The 23,277-nt window shown below is 44.7% G+C and overlaps 1 protein-coding gene across 6 annotated transcripts in view; it reads left to right on the top strand.

Moving 5' to 3' along the window:
- The window catches only part of NLRC5 (NLR family CARD domain containing 5), a 66,280-nt gene that overhangs the window by 5,645 nt on the left and 37,358 nt on the right, over positions 1–23,277 (top strand). For 5 of the 6 annotated variants that reach the window (XR_013226653.1, XM_077310695.1, XM_077310692.1 and 2 more), the window contains exons 2-16: positions 3,409–4,300; positions 5,240–5,299; positions 6,322–6,396; positions 7,313–9,047; positions 9,568–9,651; positions 12,151–12,234; positions 12,497–12,580; positions 14,022–14,111; positions 14,547–14,597; positions 17,607–17,669; positions 17,957–18,040; positions 18,139–18,222; positions 20,024–20,113; positions 20,988–21,053; positions 23,127–23,189. Coding sequence is in view for 5 of the 6 variants with exons in the window: in XM_077310695.1 (XP_077166810.1) it covers positions 4,003–4,300; positions 5,240–5,299; positions 6,322–6,396; positions 7,313–9,047; positions 9,568–9,651; positions 12,151–12,234; positions 12,497–12,580; positions 14,022–14,111; positions 14,547–14,597; positions 17,607–17,669; positions 17,957–18,040; positions 18,139–18,222; positions 20,024–20,113; positions 20,988–21,053; positions 23,127–23,189 (3,011 nt within the window). In the remaining variant the exon portion in view is untranslated. Of the gene's footprint in view, positions 1–30; positions 113–3,408; positions 4,301–5,239; positions 5,300–6,321; positions 6,397–7,312; positions 9,048–9,567; positions 9,652–12,150; positions 12,235–12,496; positions 12,581–14,021; positions 14,112–14,546; positions 14,598–17,606; positions 17,670–17,956; positions 18,041–18,138; positions 18,223–20,023; positions 20,114–20,987; positions 21,054–23,126; positions 23,190–23,277 lie in introns of those variants that run through there. The other variant, XM_077310693.1, reaches the window with a different exon arrangement.

Genomic DNA, 23,277 nt, shown 5'->3' with positions numbered 1-23,277 from the left:
CTAACATACGCAGAGATCAAAGAGTCTTCAATGTGAACCAGAAAACAGATGTTCTTCATTTAATTTCCTTTTTTTATAACATTACCTTTTGATGTCTACAAATCTGTGGTCGGTAAGTGAAAAACCCTTCAGAGTTGGAACGATTCAGCCACCACCAGGGAGCCAACTCTGGGCTGGAAAATATCTGGAGATTTGTGATAGAGCTTGGGAGGTCATGGTTTGGGAAGGGGAGAGGTTATATGCTCCCCAAGGAAACTGAAGTCTAGTTAATCATGGTTAGCGGTGCTCTTGGGCTGGGTTCAGCCTGGAGGTTCACATTGCGCTGGGGTCTGGGAGAGAGATTATCCTTAGCAAGATAATCAGACCCTATTCAACAGCTGCAAAAAGGCAAGGCGTTGAAAGGATAGCAGAGAATTACACAGAAAACAAGAGTTGTCACAGACATGCATTGGGTTAATTACCCTTTAGACAACATACGGCAGGTGAACAAGCAAAGAAATGTCAGAACAGCGTTCAGCCCAACAACCAAGAGAAGTTTTCCACATGTGCTTTAGCACAGCTGTCCCCAACCCCCGGTCCGGTGACCGGTATCGGTTCGTGGATCAGTCAGTACCGGGCTGCGGCTCCTCCTCGTCCTCCTCCTCAGCTGCTGCCTCGGGGGCTGCCCTGCCACTCTGCTGCCAGCTCACCTTTGGTGCCCTCCAGAGGCCACCATGGCTGGAGCTCCCCCTCGGTGTGGCACTGCGCAGCTACTACTGGCAGCGCCCCCCAGTGGGGGGCAGGAAGTCAGGGGTGCCAGCAGGAAAGCAAGGAGAAGGGGCTCAGTCCCTCGGTAAAAGACTACCCCCCACCCCGGGCCTCAGAAAAATTGTCAAGCATACCAGTGATAAAAAGGTTGGGGACCACTGCTTTAGCAGACTGAATGTGCATGTAAACAAACCCATCCATGATGGGTGACTTTGGGCAATATGATGCACAAAATAATGTACTTCTAGCTGTGGGCTTAGCAAAGTGGGTACCCAAACCTGTACCTTCAGCAGTTGTAAAATAGGCTCCTAAAACCACTCTGAGGTGTCTGCATTTGTCGAAATATCTCAAACATTTGTTTATGGATTTCATAGAGCCTGGACAATTTTTCCACCTCAAGCTACTGTGCTGCATGATACAAGCGGCCCATCCTGGAATCCCTTGCAGTGTTGCAGGGGACCGACCATTTCATACTGCACCCTGCTTCAGGGGGATATTATCATTATATATTATATAATAATATATTATATGTCTGTGCCACCTGAAGTGGATGTGAACTGCCAACAGTAAGTACAGCCCAGATGGACAGCCATGTTAGTCTGTCTGTAGCCAGTCCTAAATGGGTTGGTTGAAGACTTGCGGTGGAAAAGCAGATGGTCGAAGACTGCTTAAAGCAGGGGTAGTCAAACTGCGGCCCTCCAGATGTCCATGGACTACAATTCCCAGGAGCCCCCTGCCAGCGTTCGCTGGCAGGGGGCTCCTGGGAATTGTAGTCCATGGACATCTGGAGGGCCGCAGTTTGACTACCCCTGGCTTAAAGCATAAGTGAATTCCCAATTGTGAGAATTATCGGGATGGATCAGCAGAAAAGAGTAAGAGTCTAGTAGCACCTTAAGGATGAACAAAATTCGTTCAAAATTCAAAAGGGGTTTGCATGCTGTGTCAGGGGTGCATCTTTGCTTATCCAGGCCACACCTGCACCATTTCCCCATTCCTCAGTCTGTTCATACACACAATGCTGCCTTACACTGAATCAGATCCAAGGTCAGTATTGCCTACTCAGGCTGGCAGCAGCTCTCCAGGGTTTCAACAGAGGTCTTCCCCGCATCACTGACTACTCAGTTGTTCTACCTGGAGATGTTGGGAATTGAACCTGGGCCCTTTTGTGTGCCAAGCAGAGGCTCTTCCACTGAGCCACTGTCCCTTCCTCTCCATTTCCAGATGCCACCATATTGATTTTGGGGAACAGTCAGAGAAAAGCCCTCCAGTGGCACAGGGGAATAGCAGCCACAGGGGGCACAGGCAAGGGGACAGCAAGGAAAAATGGCGGCACGGATGCTCTGCTGCCACTGCAAAATGCCTATGTGTTCATCATGAAATCTGTGCAGAGAATTTTTCTTCTATGCAAGCAGCCAATGGCTGGGGGTGGGTGGGGCTGATTTGAGAACAGGCAAGTCTGGAGGCTGAAAAGCCCATTTCCCTGAATCAGCTGATCACACAGCAGGCAAACTCTGAACATCCACTGTTCAAATTCTGAGTAGAAATCTGTTTTCAGGAGCCAGGGAGCTCGCCTTGAGCACTGCAAGCTAAGTAAATACATCTCGGGAGCCCATTCTTTTCAAAGGTCAGCTGCATCTCTCGGGAATCCTGCAGACACAGATGAAGAGTTCTGAACTGCTGCCTACTCCCTCTCTTAGGTTTCTATTTGGTTCATTGGTTTGCATCCTTCCTTTTTCCCTAGAGGAGGAAATTCATCCCTTTCCCTCTACTGCTAGTGAAATCTTTTGCATCGAGGAGAAAAGCTCCAGTGAAATAAGCCTGTTTGTGATGAGATATTAGTACGGATCACTCAGAGAATGCTAGAAATTATCAATGTGGGAGCTGGAATGGGTGGCAGGAGGTAGGACCCACAGTGATGGGTTTAAACTACGTGGAGCATGATATTAGCTACATACCAGGAAAAATATTTCACCATCAGAGTCGTTCAGCAGTGGAATGGGCTGCCTAAGGAGGTGTTGAGCTCCCCCTCACTGGTGGCTTTCAAGCAGTGGCTGGACAGATACTTATCCTGGATGCTTTTGGCTGATCCTGCATTGAGTAGGGGGTTGGACTAGATTGCCTCTTCCAACTCTATGATTCTATGTCTCCACCACCCAAAGGGCTGTGCTGCATAAGGAGCCGCATCTCTTGAAATCCCATTGTTCTTCCTGGGTGAATGGATGGACAGAACTTGGTAGCTGTTCTCCATCCACTTCTTGAATTATGCCTCTCTCTCTCTCTTTGTTAGTAATTTTTTCTAGAGGTTGTGTCTGGGAAGATGAGAAATAGAGAAGGGACCATTAGCTACTCAGAGGTAAGCAACAGGTGAAAAAAAAAACAAAAAACAGCTCTGCCTTCCCTTCCTCCTCCTCCTGGTCCTGTTTCAGGAGATTTCTGAATTCTGGCTTTCGCCTGGCAACATTTAATGTTCAGAATGTACCATGAGCTAGTCACATCTTAGAGACCCACAAGATTTGTGGGGATAAGGTTTCTGAGTCAAAGTTCTCTTCAATGGATAGTAACATGCTCATTTTTTAACTGCCAAGTTCTTTTGGACTTATTAGGCCTTTTCAACCTTATTTACATGTTTTGTTCTTTTCTCTCTCTCTCTCTCTTTTTTAGGGGATGAACACCTACACCTCCGGCTTACCTGTGGACGTCTAAATGAATCAGTTGCTGAAGAGCATGGAGGGAGGGATGTTATTCCAGGATAACATTTGGCACAAATGCATGCCAAACCTCTCAATCTGCAATTTGACAACGTGATAGAACAGTTGTTCCAAGACAGAGTCCTCATGTTTGCTTTAAGTCTGAACATTGTCTACTAACAACATCATCTATGACATGACATACATGAAGTTCTGTTGGTAGACAAGGTCCCCAGAAGAAATTTCAAACTACAAAACTGTACCTTACTCTAGGACTCTGTTTTCATTACTCTTGGATATTGGCTGCTGAGGAAGTCCAACCAAAAAACAATTCAACTGCTATGGTTTTTGGCCATTGTTTTGAATAAACAGTTACATTTATCATCTTATTTGGGAGCCTCAACTCAGTGTTTTGTTCCTCGGTTTGATTATTCTACAACTGATTGGTCATCTGTTTGTTTAGTCTAAACATAGCAAATGGACAATTCATTCTGGCACTGCTCCTCAGACCTTGCAGCCATTTAGCTGCTTCTCCAATTCCACATATCCTTCCCAACCCTCACCCCAAATGGATGAAGAATCCCTCCAGAAGGCAGTCCACAGTGCTTGGCCACAGTTAGTTGAGTTCCTCAATCACAGCCCTGAATGGGTTCTCGAGAAAGCCAAGCGGTTTCTCCCACAGGAGAACTTGAGTCAACTTGAGGGAGTGTCTGACCTCAAAAAGAAGATCTCCTTAGTCTTGGACATATTTCTGAGAAGTGCGAGTACTGATCCTTCCCTCTTCAAATACTTTATGCAGAGTGTCTGCATGGAATGTGACTTGCCCTTGGACCTGGAGATAGTGTGCATGAGTGCATCAGGAGAAGGTAAGAACAGAGAGCATGGCGTTCTCTCAGTCATATGAAAACACTTAGTCAGGGGTGGCCAAACTGGCTTTCCATATGTCCATGGACTACAATTCCCTTGAGCCCCTGCCAGATTCTGGCAGGAGCTTATGGGAATTGTAGTCCATGGACATCCGATGAGCCACAATTTGGCAACCCCTGCAATTATACAAATTTCTCAGTAGGGCATTTTCTCAACTATTAGCAATCTAGATACAATATTTAGGGGTTAAAAATCTTAGGATACCATTTTTCCCATGGTCATTATGGCTCTAATTTTCCTGGCTGCAAGGGCAGAAAGAGCTAATCTGTTGGAAATATTATGGATCAATATCAGACAATAAAAATATCAATGTATCCTGCTTGAAACAATGTGGGTGCATCTGGAATTAGCCTTAAAATAAACTTATTCCTTGGTTCATCCTTGGATGGTCATATCACCTGATAAATGCTTGACAAATTAAAAAAATAGATTACAAATTAATTAACTCACACCCATTCAGAAAACCCTTTCAGGGCCATCAAGAAACTCCAGGGTTTCATAAAACCCTGGTTGAGAAAGCCTGATTTAGAACTTGAACTAAGTAAAACCTATAGTGGCATGGAAGTAACGTTAGCTAAATAATGCCCTTTCCCCCCCTTACAATGAGTAAACACTTGAGAGGGCATGGAATGATTTTCATGAGATAAATGGTTTTTAATGGGATGGCTTGAGCTCTTTCAGAATGCTTGAAAGCTTTAAATGGATTCCTTAGAAGATTTAGCTATTTTAGTATGTTTTAGATTTCATCCACGATAGAACTCATCTAGATATGGTATGTAGCTCAGATCCTTGTGCATACAAGTATACCTGCACAGGTGTACAGTGTATAATAAATGCATTTAAAGAGACCGACCAACATGCTGATTTAATCCTCTTAGGTCCTGTAGCTCCAGTGCCAGAAGTTTTTGATGAAACCAAGTTCCCATCAACATCCACAAGTGAGTGTTATTCTGTGAAATGAAATTCATGCTTTGGGGCAGGTGACTTTACATATGCAGAGTTAAATCAGCCACAGTAGAATAACGTCGTTTCCACCCACCTCATTTTACTGGAAATATAGGCTTCCCATTAAGGAAGCTGTCCTTTCATGCAAGTACCACTCCATACTATAGGCTGAATTCATTTCAGGCCAAGCAATGATCACATAATGTACTTCACTGCACTTAAGTGTTGCTCATGTAAATGTAATGTCTTTATGTAAGTAAATTTAAATGCAACGAGTAGAAAAATTTGCCGTCCTATGTTCAGATGTAACTGTAAGAACAGAGTGTTGTTGAGATGCCATGAGCTTTTGCAATCTGGAACTTATTTTTCTTCCCATCTCACATTTATAGAGCATACTTTCAAGCTCTTCACATGCATAGTAATTCTTATTAAACCTCCTATTGTAATGGACTCCGAAGATGTTGTTACACACACACTGTGCCCATCCATGAGGGTTATGCCCTTCCTCATGCCATTCTACTAAACCTCTTAAGATATATTGAAGCATTATTATCCCTATTTTGCAAATAGCACACAAGACAGAAGGTGAAATTAGAGGAGACTACAGGTCCCCAAGGCATTTCAGTTTGGGGAAAAGCCATAGTGGGGAAAAAGGCTTCTCTCCTTGTGGAGAGAAGAACTTAATTCTTGGAGACTTCAGGCCCTTATTTAAGGAGAGGAGGCTTAAGCCTGGAGCCTCTAGGAATTAAGTTATCAGCATGGAATTCCCACTAGATGGCTGTCGACAGGACCCATGGGGGAACATGAGGGCTTGGAACTGGCCTTCCATTTCAGCTGGAAATGTCCCCATTTAGTCACCCCATCCTTCAGTTAAGAGGCAGAGAAACAGATTGCCCTTCAGTGAGGGAAGCGACACAGGCTGTGTTCCGGATGACTTCCTGGCAGACTGTGCCTTCAGCGCATTGTCTAAGTGAACATGCTGTATTAATCGCTATGTTGCTTCTTCCCTCTCCAGGACCTGAACGACGTCGCCCTTGGGGCAGCCTTTCTCCCATCAACAATGGCAAGCAGTCCAAACAGCAACGGCTGGGCAAGTCATTCCTCTAACTCCACCTCCACCCCACCCCCAGCCCTGTACATTGGTCTTCAGGGTGCCCAGTGGTGCTTCTACAAGTGGCTTCACAGAGGCGTGTGTTCAGGCCACGGATCTTGAACTTCTACATTGGTTTACAAAGCAAGTTTAGAAATTCTGAGCCACCTGCCATGTTTACTGCTGATTGGGGGGGGGGGGGCTGTGGCTCAGCAGTAGCATCCCCTAGATCAGAGGTAGTCAACCTGTTGTCCTCCAGATGTCCATGGACTACAATTCCCATGAGCCCCTGTCAGCATTTGCTGGCAAGGGCTCATGGGAATTGTAGTCCATGGACATCTGGAGGACCACAGGTTGACTACCCCTGCCCTAGATCTCCAGTTAAAGGGATTAGTTAGCAGGTGATGAGAAAGAACTGAGCCTAAGACCCCGGAAAACCTCTACCAGTCAGAGGAAACTATACAGACCTTGGTGGACAAATCTAAGGCAGCTTCATGAGTTCATATAGGTATCTCCTGCCTGATTTTGACCCTCATTGCCCAACCAGGACTCCAGGTTGCCAATATATATATGTCTATATTCTGATTGCCATAATTTTGGCAGCGCTATTTATCATACAGGGATAAGGAAATGTACTCAGTCTTCTACACAGACATCGCTCCCTTTTTGCATCATATTGCAAAAGAGGGGAAACCAAACGTATATTACATGAGATTAAAAGTGGGACATCGGGGTTAAATACGAGGGACAGGACCGAAAACCGCTAATCTTGAGAATTGTCAGCATCATTCTTCAGAAAACAACAGTTTCCAAGGTCATTTGGGAGAAGACATAGTAATCCAATAGATTTCCTATTGATTCAAGTATGCCCATTACAGGGATTCTGATTCTGTCTTGCTTTCCTACCTCTGTTTAGATTCTTCTGAAAAGTACCGACAGCGTATCGTCACAGCCATGCTGCAAAGATACGGAATGAATAGATTAGCAGAGGCTTCAGGAGGTGAAATTCGGCAATCGGCTTTTAGCCAAGCTTTTGTCAACCTGGTGATTCGTCAGAGTAAAGCTTGTAAAGTAAAGAGTAAAGCCAAAGAAGAGCCCATCACTCTGCATGAGCACGGTGAGGCAACCATGAGATTGCCTGATCTCTTTGAAAACATGCCTTCTGGCTCCACCGAGGTCATTCTTCTGTTGGGCAAACCGGGCATGGGGAAAACGAGAGTCGTGAACAAAATCTGCCAGCAGTGGGCCGAGGGGGTCCTCAGGCAGTACAAACTGATATTCCTCTTTGAGTTTAGGCAGCTGAATCTGATCCGCAGAAAGCTTTCTCTGCAAGAGCTATTATTTGACTTCTTCCTGCATCCAGAAGATTGTCCCAGTGCAGTGTTGGAGCACCTCCTAGAAGACGCCCAGCATGTCCTGATGATCTTTGATGGACTGGATGAGTTTATGGGGGACATCAATCTGCCATCCTCTCCTGAGTCCTTGGGCCCTGATCCTCTCGGCCCTCTTTCTGTCTCAGAACTCTTTGCCAGTCTTTGCCATGGGTATCTCTTGCCCGGCTGCACTGTGCTCATCACAACCCGTCCAAAAATGCTCCCTAACACTGTGTTCAAAACCATCACGCTCCTGGCAGAAATCTGGGGATTTGACCATGAGAAGGTTGAGGAGTATGCCAGTTCTTTTTTCCACTGCAGCGCACTGAAGGACCGAGCCATCGCTTGCCTGAAAAGCGATGGCAAGCTTCTGAGCATGTGTTACATCCCTTCCTTGTGCAACGTTGTCTGCATCTGCCTGGAATATTTGCTCATGCGAGATGTAGGAAGGATCCAGCTGCCTCAAACCATGACCCAGTTTTACATCAAAATGGTGCTCATCTTCATCCACAAGCTGCAGAAGTGGAGTGACGCGAGCGAGGAAGCTGATTGGAGTCAACATCGAGGGACTCTTGCAAGCCTGGGTGAGCTGGCTTTCAAGGGTCTGGAAGAGAAGAAGATGCTGTTTTATGCCGGTGAAGTCCCAGTGCCTGTGAGAGATTTTGCATCTTTATGTGGCTTGCTTTTGGCCTTTGAGGTAAAGGCAAATAATGGCAGTGCCCAAGCTGGATACACTTTTGTCCACTTCAGTGTTCAAGAGTTCTTTGCGGCACTTTTCCTGTTGACGAGCAACACTATAGACGTCAGCTACCTGAAAGAGAAGTTCTTCTTGAGGTCAAAGTGGATTTTGAAGAAGGAAGCAAAGATGACATTCGCCGACAACTGTGACATCTTCCTGTCAGGCCTTTCCTCCCAAGGGTGCCGGCAATTTCTTAGCTCCTTAGCCGGGCGAAATGAAAGCTGGATACAGGAGCGACAAGCCATAATCACGCAGATTCTGAAGGACCTAGCGACGGCCAGTTTGACTGGGCCTAAGGTGGTTGACCTGTGCCACTGCGTGTATGAGACACAAGACCTTGACTTAGCACAGCACGTTGGGAAACTTTTAAACTTCCACTATCAGTTTAGAAATCTCAGGCTGATGCCACTGGATATGACAAGTCTGGCTTTTGTTTTCAGCAGCAGCCCTAATTTGGTGAGCGTAGTTTTTGTCGGATGTGTGGTGGAACGGGAGAATCTGGATGTCTTAGCCGGCTGTGAAAATATAAAGAGCCTGAGGTAAGGGTCAGAGACCACATTCTTCCTAAACTAGCAATAATGGCCTCCTTGTGTCCTCCCATTTTAAGTCATTTCATAGAATCATAGAAGGCACCTCCTGAGTAATCTAGTCCAACCCCCTGCACTATGCAGGACACTCACATCCCTCTCGCTCATCCACTGTAACCCTTGAGCCTTCACAGAATCAACCTCTCCATCGGATGGCTATCCAGCCTCTGTTTAAAAATTTCCAAAGATGGAGAACCCACCACCTCCTGAGTTAGCCTGTTCCACTGAGAAACCGCTCTAACTGTCAGGAACTTCTTCCAGATGTTTAAACAGAATTTCTTTTGAATTAATCTCATCCCATTGGTTCTGGTCTGTCCCTCAAGGGCCAATCATTACAACACTGATATTAATTTCAGTAGGTTTAGGTGTAATACTGGATGGAATTGTACTGTTAGAGTAAGTAGATTTGTGGATGGGGCTTGTTTTGTTTTTTTAAAAAAACCTGGCTTAATTACTTTTCTTCTCTTCATAGCTTTCAGAGCAGGAAGTATGGAAATGAATTTGCTGCTGACCTCTCCAAAAGCCTCCCAAAGATGAAACGCCTGACCACCTTCAAGTAAGGATTGCTTGAGCGCCATAGGTGATGATTTGGCGTGGGCACCATTTTGAATTCTGTGTAGGGCACCTACTTACTATAACACAGATTTGAACAAGGGAGGTAGGGACCCTCCAAATGCCACCCATTTGTATCCCCCACCCCCTAAAAACAGTCTATGGACAGATGGATTTCTAGTGTAAGGTTGGTTGTTTCTTAGCGTTTTTCAAATAAATTAAAAGCTGTGTAAGCTGTGGGAAAGTGTGAGAATGCAGTGAGATTTGCATTTCTGTTTAGGAAACAGAGTTCACACAGAACCTTTTTATTTTAGTAAACTAAGAGAAGTCTTTTATTATAAGGAACTCCATTCTACATGGGACGCGGAGTAAAGATAGCATTCCAAACTAACTATCCAAACTAGGATGGATGGAGAGGCAGAACAGCATGTCCTACAAGATGTAATAGAGAAAGAGTTCTTCTGTGGGGAAGAGCAATCTTTACCCCAGAGGGCAGTGGAAAGGAAAGAAACACGTGGTCCTGCCTCTGTAGCCCTCTATGAAATCGGAGGCTAAGAGACAAAGTCTTTCATTTCCAACAGCAGGATGGGCTACAGGGGGGGAGAATGAGAAAGGCTTGCCAAGTCTGCCCCTTCTCTGTTCTTTCCCCCTGCCCTCTCCCTCCCATCTTGGCTTCTTCTCTGTTTAAAGTGAAGGGGACACGTGGATTCCTTTCTTTAAAAAATGATTGTAAGGAGCCATTTCATTTCTTTTTCTTTTTCAAAAAAAGAAAAATGCAAGAGAACATTCTGTATAGGGCTTATAGACTTTCAGCTACAATGTGGCTGGGGTGGCTCAGCCAATAAGGCACTTGTCCTTAGAGGTCACAGCTTTGTGAGGTTGAGCCTAGCTATAGGTCTTAATTTTTTTCCCCATGCAAGAATTTTTGTTGTTTACTCTTGAAAAGCTGTTGTTTTTAAAACATGAACTTCTCAAAAGTAACTGAAACACATGAGGAAAAAGGAACATTCAGCACTTTAGGGAAAAGTAAATAGCAGAGCTGAGTAAGCTGTGATTTTGCTAGTCAATGGTTTTTATGTAGTTTTATCTGTTTTATTGTATACTTTTACTTGTTTATTGTTTATAAATTGGGTGTACACCGCCCCGAGACGGCAAAGCCTGAGAGGTGCGGTTTAAAAATCTCTAAATAAATAAAATACATAATAAAGAAAAATAAAGAAAAGAAGTCAAACTGGACGGAACCAGGACAAGGGCTTTTCAGGCCCTGACTGCAGCCGGGTGGAATGCTCTGCTAAATTGAGATCAGAGCCCTGCAGGACCTTGGACAGCTTCTGCAGAGCTGTTATACCCAGATGTAAGGCTGAGGCGAGCCTGCCTCCCTCCCTCCTTAAAATGTCCACCTTATAAGTTAACATCTACCATCTACCACCAACAAAATGGATGCACTTTAAGTGCCTTTCTCTCTCAAGAGGAAGAGGCAACTTGTATGAAGTGTAAAGATTTGCTTTTACTGTTACTAATATTTAAGACGATTTTATTGATTTGATGTGATGTTATGTAATTTATGCCTGTTGTGAGCCATCCTGAGCCCTCTGGGGAAGAGTGGGAAAATAAATAAAATGGGTGGTGCTATTTGCTAGGTGTGCTTGCCATCTTGAGTCACTGGGAAGGAGGGAAGGCTAAAAATGCACCAAATAAACCAACCCACCTTGCTAAATGTAGGTTAAAGGAATTATGGGCACTCATGAGCACCTGCTGTTATTTAGAGTCATTAGAACCATTTATTTATATCAACCCTGTTTCTGAGATCATTAGAACACAACATCTTATCTGTAAAGGTAACGAAACTTGACAACAGGTATTGAATTCAATTTTTGACAGAATTTACAAAATGTTTTCAAAAGCTTTCCATATCAAATGTGACATATTTGGAGTTGTCCTCATAGCAAGCACTAAAATTAGAAAGAAAAGAAAAAGCGGGTGGGAATTTAAGTATAGTTGAAGACAAGTTATTTATTTATTAAAATTACTTATATACCTGCCTTTCTCCCAGAACCCAAGGAAGGTAAATAATTCATAAAACAGTTCCATTGATATCTTATATTACAGCAAATTAATCCTTGGGATCCAGACCTGATGTAATGTCATCATGAGTACAGCTTTTTTAGCTTACATTTCTGGTGTTCCTGCCTTGCACACCAAGGAAGAGCATTATGTGCGACCCTTTCTGTGAGCAAGTTGGGTATTTTGGGTAAAACAGACAATATGTATATTTTCCAACCATACTTTGCCTGTAACCCAAATTTTCGAGGTTGCACATTTCATATGAACCAAAACTGCAAAATATCCCTGCTGTCCTTTTACCCTAAACAGCAATTGTGCATGCCTAGTGGATTATACTAGGCGTGTGTGAGCTAGGAGTGTGAGAAACGTAACATTAGAAAAGGACCAGGAAGGGAGGATTTTCCCATTTGATTTCCTTAATGCTCTTTTGGATTTTCAGGTTGGCAGGTGGAAATATTACGGTCTCTGGACTTGAAGCTCTTCTGCCAGCCTTCTCAAACTGCCATCAACTTGAAGACATAAAGTAATTCTGTTTGTTTTATATGGGGAAAGGGTGGGAAAGCTGCATGTGGATGCAGGTGGGAATCTTCATTAATTCAGTGGATGCTTTAGGGCAGGGGTAGTCAAACTGTGGCCCTCCAGATGTCCATGGACTACAATTCCCATGAGCCCCTGCCAGTGTTCACTGGCAGGGGCTCATGGGAATTGTAATCCATGGACACCTGGAGGGCCGCAGTTTGACTACCCCTGCTTTAGGGGAAGATTAATCAGTCACTAAATTCTAGCCTGCAGAACAACAGGATGAAGGAACAGGAGATGGTGAAGATGACAGAAATATTTTCTGCGGTGGAAAAGCTAAAGAAAATAGAGTAAGTAATATGTGTTTATTAGTGCTACAAAGCAGAAAGTACGGTGATGGCCCTCTCAAGACACCAGTCGGAACCGAACTGAGAGCCAGACTCAATGTTCCTGCATCCACAGGTCTGATAACAGGTCCAATGTGGTTCCCATGGCTCTTTTGGAACTAGAAAAGGCATGGGGAGAGGAAGCAAGACCGTGTGGGTCCACGGTGCCAATTTTCAAATGGGCAAATGCTTCTCTGCAGTGGGGTTAGCAGTCATGAGTCCACCCTGTCCTGAGAACAGGAACCAAGAGGAAGTGTCAGGAAATCATTTGCTTGTTTACTAGTTTATTTATTTGTATTTATTTACTAGGGGCCAAGCCCATGGCATTCAAGAATACAACAGGAGCTAGATTGGTGGGGTGTGGTGGAAGAACTCTGCGGAAGGCCTCTCCCTCCCCCCACGACCTAGAAAGGCTGCAGCCAGCTCTTAGGGAACTCACTGGCAGGGGCAGCTCTTATACAGCAGGGATTTGCAGCCTCTGAGCCTCCGAGCAAAGTGGAAAGAGGAGGGGGTGGTCAGGGGTGGGGGATGGAAGGCGATTGGCTGGCTGCTGGACAGACAAGCAAGCTGATTGGAGGAGGAGGCACTCAGGGGTGGGACAGCCACCCTGAGTTGGGTGTTAAGCCATGAGACATGTTCCTCCTTCAAGGCCTTACCAGAAATCTATTATGTGGAACAGATATTTATATACCAGCCTCCCTTTCGGCTTAGAACGATTTACAGTGAAAATAGAGAAATGGCAATTCAACATAACTTTGCTGCAATTCAGGCTGTCTTATTGTGCCAAGTGATTGGGGACAATGAGCCTTAATTAAAAAATTTGGCCCCAGCAGTTTTTGAAAAAGCACTTTGTTGCATGCACATGGCATGTCTGTTCATGCAAATAAGGTTGAATAGCCACGTTAAAAAAAAAAAGGATGAGGGAGTGGAAAGGTTTTCTTAGAAATGTAATGGACTGAATCAGTGTTTCGTGCTCAGAGGCCTAGGCCATTTGTCTTTCCATTGAACAGGACTAAGAGAAAAGCAGCAGCAACTAAAACATAGGAAGCTGAGCCCCCCTTTCCCGTTGCATGAGATCCCCTTCCTTCCTCTTACAGATGTATTCATTTTCCAGGTTGCCTGTGTAGTATCGGCATCATTGCTACAAGTTGGAAGTCACTCTCCTTCCGCTGCAAACACACACACACACACGCAAGTTGTATAGAGCCTTTGTTTCTGGGGAATGTTTGATTAATTAGATAAGCATAAGTGGTAGGAGGGCATAAAATCTGGAAGAAGTAACAAGCCAAAAGAAGTAAGCATGGCCACATATGTGCATTTTCCTGTCTGTGTAAAAGGATTGGAAACTGCCTGTTATCTGACTTGCTGCAGAATTGTAACTGCTTGCTTAATGTATCTCATCCAGTTTAAGTCACAATCAAATTTCGGAGAACACCATTCTAGCCTTCTGTCGAGCTGCTGTGACTTCTCCCAATGTTACTGAGCTGCATATCAGGTACCTAAAAAGGATTGTGTCTATTTTTTCTTGTAAATTTGCTTTTTTTTTTGTAAATTGCAGTTTAATTTTCCTGTAAGAAAATTGCTGTTTGTTAGTTCACCTGTTTCCTTTTATCAATTATTATTTATTTATTTAAAAAAAACATTTATTCTCTGCCTTTCCTTGTAGTTCAAGGTAGTTTACAATAATAGTTATAAGACACTTCCACTCAAAACCCCAAATTTCTCTCCCACTTAAAAGATACCTTTCAAACCCCCTCATATCTGGTATAGCTGGTCTCGATTTTTTTCTGCATTTTGGAACATAATCAAAATTCTGCCAGTTGTGTACATTTGGGTCTGTTTTAGGTTCTGTTTGTTTATCTAAAATATGTATAGTTCTGGTTTGTAGATTTAAGGATTAGTTTCCTCACTATCTGCTGCTTGGTTGCAGGAAGAACACGTTAACCATTAATTTTACGGGCCAATCCCTAAAAAGTTGCAGGTGAGTAATTTGTGTATTTCAAGTAAACCAAGTGGAGGCTTACACACATTAAATTGTTTTGTACTCTTCAAGCTGTGCTCTAGCCCACGGGTAGTCAACCTGTGGTCCTCCAGATGTTCATGGACTACAATCCCCTTAAGCCCCTGCCAGCAAATGCTGGCAGGGCCTCATGGGAATTGTAGTCCATGAACATCTGGAGGACGACAGGTTGACTACCCCCCTGCTCTAGCCCATCCTAATGACTGAACTGAGCCTTTTACCCCAGGGAACACTAAAAAAGTAAAGAAGAGGGAGCTCCTGTCTATATACTATTAGCCACGTGTGGCCAAGGTCTGCGGATAGCTAAATCCGCTGATGGGGGCCACGTGGAGGTTAAAGAGACTTTTCTGTACACTTGGGGGACTCCCCAGTTGTGCAGAAAAATATACAGGGGCGGTTAAATCTCCTGAAAAGTAAAGGAGCATTCTCTGTGCTTGCTTTACCTCTTTGGTGGAGCCTGGGAGCCGAGGTGGGTCATTTGGGAGCCTCTCCAGCCCCTCCCATGGTATGGGACGCTGGGAGCCACTCCTTACCCAACAGCAGGCACTAGGGGTGGTTCTGGGCATTGAGCAGCTTCAAGGCAGGGTGTTGAATAAGACTCATGGAGGGGGTGGGAGAAGAGATTCCCCCCTTTTCAAGTTTTGCAGATACCTACTTGTTTGTTTGTAATCTATAGTGGCTCAGTCCATTTTATTGCCTCAGAATTCTACCCTCCTCCTTCTCACACCATTCTGCAGAATTGTGCTTTGGGCTGGGATTTTTGAGACAAGTTGTAAAGATGGGGGCTGCAAGTTGGGTAATAGACGGGGGACCCAGAAGTTGGAATATTGGGCGGAGGAAATCCAGGAAATCCAGAAGAAGGCCTTTTTTGCACTGGTGTTTTCTTTCCATTTCACAGCGCATTCCCGGCACCCTTCTCCCCTGCACTTCATCCCGTTTTCCAAGGAGAAGCGTATCAGTTTATTCTTTCCTTCTGCATTGCTTTCCCACCCTTCAGTGTTCACATTCTGTTTCATTAGTGTTTTTAGAAGTGTTCCCGCAGTGATTTTCCTTTTATTTTCCCCCAAGGCAAAGTTAATTCAAAAACCAAAAATGTTCCCTCTGAGCTTTTGTGCCCACCCTTTTCCCACCCCTGAGAGGCCAATCCACCAGTCCTCTACCACCCACATTTGCATTGGTCCTCCCACTCTATGCCTTCAGCCTCTCTTCCTCCTCCTCTCATCCATGTAGCATCTCCTCTGGCATTCCTGATTTCCATCAGTTAAATCTCCTCCCCTCCTTTTTCTTAGGCAAGTAGATCTACCAGAAAGGCATGTTTAACAGGAGCTCAATTTAAAGCGGCTGCAGGAGAAAGAGCGTTTAGACTGGCTGCTCTTGCCAGCATAATGAATGGAGGGGGAATGGTTTTCTTCCTAGGTTTTCACAACACCAAAAAGCATTTTCAGGGCAGTGGTTCAGTCCTGCATTCTTTTAATTACAAACCAGAATAATTGGAATTTATGTGTTTTATGTACTTTTGTGAATTGTCAATGACCGTTGGTTTTCTTTTGTATAATGCCAATAAAGGTCCTATGTAATTACAAAGCTTCACAATGGATCAACAGGAACAAGTTTAGGTTTTAAGAATGGGCTCCACAAAACACAGACCAAGCGCCAAACTGACCAAGGATGTGACAAAGAACCTTAGGAGAAGGATTACTGGAGTATGCAGGGGCCAAAAATACAATGTTGTTGGGGAGGTGAGGCGAAGGACCTTGAAGCAGTATGGCTGGAAGGCTGGATTTTAAGAAAAGGGAGAACAAGGAGAAAGAAGGGTTGGAACATGTCTTCACAGATCTTCTATAGACAGGATGGCCTGTTTGTTATTCGCAGGAGTAAAGTGGGCACTGCAACAAAATGGCTGCCATGAGGGAATAGAACCATCCATGAAATGGCTGCCATTGAGGGTAGGTCCAATCACATAACATGGGGAGGTTCCAGAAAAATGGGGTGGTGGTTTTTAAAAGCAGCATATCCTAATTTGGATCCACCGTAGGGTATGGAACATGTAACAAGAAACCTCTTTATTTTTTATAGCTTCTCTGCCTTGAGTTGCTAACCACACAGGCCTTCATTTAGACTTGATGGTGCCTTTCCTAGTCTGTGGAATGCATTTGATTTGGGCTTCACTTAGTGTAGTTTTAAATAGCTTTCAAGCATTGTCTGGGGATTTTACTCTCTTATGTTTCCCCTCCCCTCCCCTCTTTTTACCATTCCTCTCATTTTTGTGAAGTTCCCTCTTGTGAAACCAAATGTTACAGTTTTGGGCTTTAGGGGCAACTTTCCATGGACCTGCTTGATGAACTTAATAGCGCTGTGTTCCCTGTTCACAACTGGTGTAACGACCTCTACGTCTTTCACCAGGTTTTGAGACCCACTCGGAACCAAGGTCCAAGATCACGACCTTCTAGATCAGTGTTTCTCAACCTGGGGGTCAGGAGCCCTTTGAGGGGTTGAACGACCCTTTCACAGGGGTCGTGGCAGGGCAAGCAGCTTGGTCAGGGGGCACCACCCACACAACAGCCTTACAGGGTAGATTGAGATAGAGTGTTTGTCTGTCTGAAGCAGCGGAAAAGAGCGAGATCAGCATGGTGGGAAAAGAGGCGGAACTGAACTGAGAAACCCTGGGGGAAAAAACAATTTATATATAATCATGAACAATGGATCTTCACGCCATTGGTCAGTTTTGGTTTAATTTCTGTGAAAGAACACTTGCATAATTTTATGGTTGGGGGTCACTACAACATGGAGAACTGTATTAAAGGGTCACAGAATTAGGAAGGTTGAGAACCACTGTTCTAGATGGCTTCTGTAACCAACTGTTCCAGTGCACAGTCATAAGGTTGTCTTGGAATCTCATTTCTATAGCATGACTGGAGCACATGGAGTATCAAATATCAACTATAAAAATCAGTACGCTATTGATTTCAGGGCACGGAACTTGAAGATAAAGGGAGATGGGACTATTCCCAAAGCCCAGATTTTAAAATTACGGTAAGCATTCATTTAAATTTGTGTTAACTGCTATATTCCGAAGTAACCTAAGCCTGTATATTTTTGCCTGCTTATTTAAATCTCTGTTTGGTTCCGAAGTTCAGATGGCTGTTAAAAAAGGCAAATTATTTAAAGCAGTTTAAACCATTCCCCCAAGGGGACCTTGCTGGGGAACGCCTGATGGACTGTCCCCACAAAACCTCTTCTCCCCATGAATCTTTAGATCTGCAATTCTTGATATAATATTCATCTTTAGCCTCTTTTTGCTTGATGTGTGTTGCTGACAGACTTCAGGACTGCCAACTGCTTCCAAAACATGCTGCACAGATTGCCAGCATTCTCAGGAGCTGTTCCCACCTGTCTGAAATTGAGTGAGTCTTCCTCTCCCCCCCCCCCTTTAAACCAACTGAGTAGTAGTAGAGGGTGGACATTTGGATCAGCCATGTTACTAACCTGGAAAACATGTCAGTTTGTCAGGTAATAAACTCGGAGATGAGGGATGCAGAGAGCTGGTGAAGATGCTGTCCAAAATTTCAATTTCTGGCCCATTGAAGTAAGTATTTTCCTAGTTATTTGTTTTGGGATTTATGCATGTCCATTTTCCATTTTATTTGTCTAACTAAGAATTGCAAATTCTTCGCAGATCTAATGTTATCATTTCTTATAATCTATTAATTGATTATGTGATGTTAGGAACCATAAGAGAACTCAGCCATGCTCGGTTGGGGGGAGGGAGAGCAATGGAAGTCCCTTATGGCAGGAGAGGAAAGGCTGCGGGGCCCCTCCAGAGTTCCCATGGACACCTGGTTGGGAATCCTTGATCTAAGTGAATGAAAATAATGAAAATAATAATTTTCAGTTCGGCGATTTATGCTCAAAGTGAATTCTGTAAAACAGCAAAAGTTATGCAAAGTTGTTTTCTCTTACTTAAATCTAACCTCTCAAGTTTGCTGAATGGAGTAGGGATGGGCGCAAACCAACTCATGAGCGAAAGTTCATCATGAATTTCGGCTGGTTTGTGGTTTGTGAAATGAAGTTTACAAACTGAAGTGTTACCATGAACTTCCACAAATTCTGATGCAGTTTGTGGCAGTTCGCGAACAGCAGAAAGCAGGGGCTAAATGTCACTCAGCTGTGTGGTTTAAATCAGTGGTCCCCAACCTGCGGGCCGCGGCCCGGCGCCGGGCCGCGGCTCCCTCTCTCCGCCCCCCCCCCGCAGTAAAAAACTTCCCAGGCCGCAAGCTTGCGGCCCGGGAAGGTACTTACTGCGGGAGGGCGGGGAGGGAATCAGGGCCGGGCCGCGCCCGTGCAGGCCGCGCCCGCTCAGCCCGATCCGTGGGCGCGGCCCGATCCGTGGGTGGGGCATGCGGGCGCGGCCGGGTGCGGCTCGCGGGTGCGGCCCGCAGGCGCGGCCCGAAGCATGGGCGTGGCCCGCGCGGGCGCGGTCCCTGCGGGCGCGACCCAATGCCCTGTCGGTCCCCAGCCTAATAAAGGTTGGGGACCACTGGTTTAAATGGCTTGAAGCCGTTTAACCCCCTGCTTTCTGCCCCCCCCCCCTCCACTGCATTTCACAGGGAGAAAAAGCAGGGGTTTAAATGGTTCATGAACTGATATAAACCTGTTTGGTTTACAAACCAGTGTATGGGTTCATGATTCATCCACAAACCATGAACCAAACTACAAAAATGCAGTTCACGCCCATCCCTAGCACGGAATAAATGGAGGAGAGGAGAGCCAGGTATGTTGCTTGGATGAAAGGCAGGATAAAAAAAAAACAAATTGAATAAGGAAGCTGACTTATCTTCACTCACATGATTGGTCCTTTTACTCCAAAGTAGTTACAAGGTTAGGTAAAGGTAAAGGTATCCCCTGTGCAAGCACCGAGTCATGTCTGACCCTTGGGGTGGCGCCCTCCAACATTTTCATGGCAGACTCAATACGGGGTGGTTTGCCAGTGCCTTCCCCAGTCATGACCGTTTACCCCCCAGCAAGCTGGGTACTCATTTTACCGACCTCGGAAGGATGGAAGGCTGAGTCAACCTTGAGCCGGCTGCTGGGATTGAACTCCCAGCCTCATGGGCAAAGCTTTCAGACGGCTGCCTTACCACTCTGCGCCACTAGAGGCTCATAGCTACAAGGTTAGAGAGAGGCTATGTCCATCCTCTGCGACTTGAAATCCAGGAAACTGAACCTGAGAACTTTTGGATGCAAATCCAGAATTTTACTGTGGAGCTATGGCCTCCTTTTAATGCTGCCAAGATTTCCAGTCATTTCGTATTCCTTGTTACAGTGATATGTACACGTGTGTTTTTAATGAAGGTAACTTGTGTATGTCTGGATTGGTTCCCTGACAGTTTAAGTAACAACCAGTTGTCACTGAAGGGCATTTTGTGTCTCCTGCATTCAATGAGAATTTGTCCAACTATCCAGAAGCTGGAAGCCAGGTAAGCCTCAATTTGACCAGGAAACGGCCATCCTCTCTTAAGCACCCTGGTATGTTTTTCCAGTTTGTCAAGGTGTCCCCTGGAATATAAAAACAGAGGTTAAATTAAAGGAGGCAATGAGGTGTATTCAGAAGGGGCAACGGCTTTCCTTTTTTCATTTCTACCCAGAGCTCTCCTCCTGGTTCTTTTCTTGTTTAGGGATGCAAGCTCCAGGTTGGGAAATACCTGGCCATTTTGAGGATGGAGCCTGAAGAGGATGGGGTTAGGGAGGGGAGGGCAAAAGGACTTATAGCAGGCTTTCTCAACCAGGGTTTCTTGTTTGCCCTGGAATGGTTCCTTGAATGGGTGGGAGTAAATTATTTGTAATATATTTTTAAAAATTTATTAAACATTTATTGGGTGATATGACCTGGAAGGGGTGGAAAGGTGAAGAGGCCCTGGGTGGGAGTGTCCACAGCTTTGCTTCCCAATCATATTCTGAATGATGACACCACTTCTGGAGTTTTCTGAATAATGTTTCAGGGGGTTCTCAATGGTAAGCAAGTTGAAAAAGGCTGCCTTTTAGAGTCCATCCTCTAAAGCAGTAATTTTCTCCAGTAGAATTGATCTCGATCATCTAGAGGTCAATTGTAATAGTATGAGATCTCCAGGAGCTACCTGCAGGTCGGCAACCATAGCCTCTGTGAAAACGACACCTTCCATGCAAGGACACCATCCTTTCCCCACAAGCCTCTCCTCCCCCCTTAGAACTTCTACATGGAACAAGGGGCAGAGATGATCCTTCAACACCAGCCATTGGTTGGAAATGTGCACATTGTTTTTGTGCCCGTTTTGCAGTCTGATGATATTCAAAATCCTCCTCTTTTTTCTCTAGCTTTCATCAGCAAACTGCAGTATTGACGCTGGCCAGTGGTGGAGCTGCTGATGCCTCTCAATCCAGGTATAGCGAGCTGATTAAAATGCCGTTTTCTTCCCCTCACTTTGTGGCAACATGCCTCTGACATGTCAGATCACTGAAGAGGTGTGAGAGAGGTTTTTTTAAAAATACTCTTTTGCAACCAGTCTGCTTGGTAAATAAAATATTTTAGCCTTGAAAATAAACTTTTGTGATTCACAGCCATTGCCCAATACAACAAAATTCTTCATTTCAGGAAAAAAAAGAAATGTCTTTGCATTTTGAAAGTAGGGCTCTGAAATATAATAAATGTGTTTGGTCTATTTCTACTAAATGAGGAATTACATTTCAAATGTTTGTGTTCTAATTGCGTGCTTGTGTATGTGGTGGACATTGTAGGGGGAATCCAGCTACAAACACTTGAAGGACAGGGAAGATAAAAGGGGGGGGGGTCAGAATTATTTTGCTACCTTTTCTGCGCTCACTTTCTGAGCATTTTGCTTGGAAAAAGGCAGTGTTTCATCTCTAGACAAACATAATTTTCTTTCTGAATATATTCTAAAGAATTTTCAGCTAAACATCCGGAAGAAGTTCCTGACAATTAGAGTGGTTCCTCAGTGGAACAGGCTTTCTTGGGAGGGGGTGGGTTCTCCTTCTTTAGAAGTTTTTAAGCAGAGGCTAGAGAGCCACCTGACAGAAATGCTGATTTTATGAACTTAGGCAGATAGTGAGTGGGTGGGCAGGAAGGGATGTGCCAATGTTTGTCTCTTGTGGTCCTTACTTGCATACCCAGGGAACTTGCATACCCAGGGAACTTGCATACCCAGGGAATTGCTGACTGTGGAGTGATAGGTGAATTTCCTCCAGGCCAGGTTGAATTCTGGAGATTTTTGGTGTGTGTGGGGGGATCACTTGGGCATGAAATTGGGGTCACGGAGGGTAGGCTGGTAGTTGTGAGAGCCTGCATTGTGTACGGGGTTGGACTAGATGATCCTGGAGTTCCCTTCCAAATCTATGATTCTGTGATTCCATATTCAAGGTTTTTCAGTTTCTTCCTAGAGTTTCTTACAACCTCTTCCAGCATATTTGCATCCCCTTTAAATTTTAACATTAAAAAAACACCCCCCCAAAAAGGGAGTGAAATCTGCAGCCTTTTCCAAATAATCAGAATTACATTACAAGGGGCCTTAAAGGCTGTCTAATCAAACTCCATGCTCAATGCAGGATCAGCCTAAGCAGGAGTGGCCAAACTATGGCTCTCCAGGTGTCCATGGACTACAAATACCATGAGTCTTGGGCCTAAAGCATCCCTGACATATGTCCGTCCAGCCACTGCTTGGTGACGGCCAGTGAAGGGAAGCTCACCACCTCCCCAGGCAGCTGATTCTGCTGCAAAACTACCCTTACTTTAAAAATTATTTCCGCATTCCCTTCAGTCCTGCCCAATAGCCAGTGTGCAGGAGACTCTGGTAGTCTCTGTACTGCTTCCAGCTGGGAGAAAACGCAGATGGAGACTATTAAAACACACACTAAAAGACACGCATACAGAGGCCAACACACACATACACAGAGCATTTACTTCAATTTTTTTCCTTAATTGGGAACTTGAAGCAGCTTATGTCATTTTCCTGTCCTCCTTTTTATCCACACAACTCTGCGAAGTAGTTTAGGCTGACAGCATGTGAATTGCCCAAGATCACCCTGTAGATTTCCAGGGCAGAGGGAGGAGATTCGAACCTGGGTCTTCCAGATCCTAGTCTGGGAGGAGCTTTCAAAGCTGTAAATTGGCTGGCTGTCTTATTGATTAACTGCTCACATGCACGTGTGCCCCTGTTCTTAATTCTTGCTACTCTAGATAGTTGTGTGTGTTGACGTCTCAATTTTTACTTTTATTCTACCTTGGGACTCTGACTTTTGGACCAGAATACCTGGACATAGAATTGACAGATGAATTATTGTACGAGCCTTACATTTAGCATATCTATTGAATATAGTCCGGAATGGCACTGTTTTTTTTTTTTGTTTTTTTGCCACTGCTATTCAGTTCTGCCCATTTTACATGTGATTCTTTTTCTCTCTCTCCCACTGAGTAATGCTTTTCATTTGTGATTGCTGCAGGAGTTCTGATGATCAGCTCAGCTCTGATAAAGGACAGATGGTGGCAACATCAAGAAAAATACGGTACATGGACATCCATTGTTTGCTAAGAGGCCAGTGAAGCCCTTTAAAAAATAGCTTGTTGTGTCTTAAAGGCATTATAAGGCCCCAA

The sequence above is a fragment of the Paroedura picta genome, chromosome 14, assembly GCF_049243985.1.
Source record: "Paroedura picta isolate Pp20150507F chromosome 14, Ppicta_v3.0, whole genome shotgun sequence".
NCBI classification, from domain to species: Eukaryota; Metazoa; Chordata; class Lepidosauria; order Squamata; family Gekkonidae; genus Paroedura; species Paroedura picta.
Note: the sequence above shows the minus strand (reverse complement) of the source record. Positions and strands in the feature narration are given on the sequence as shown.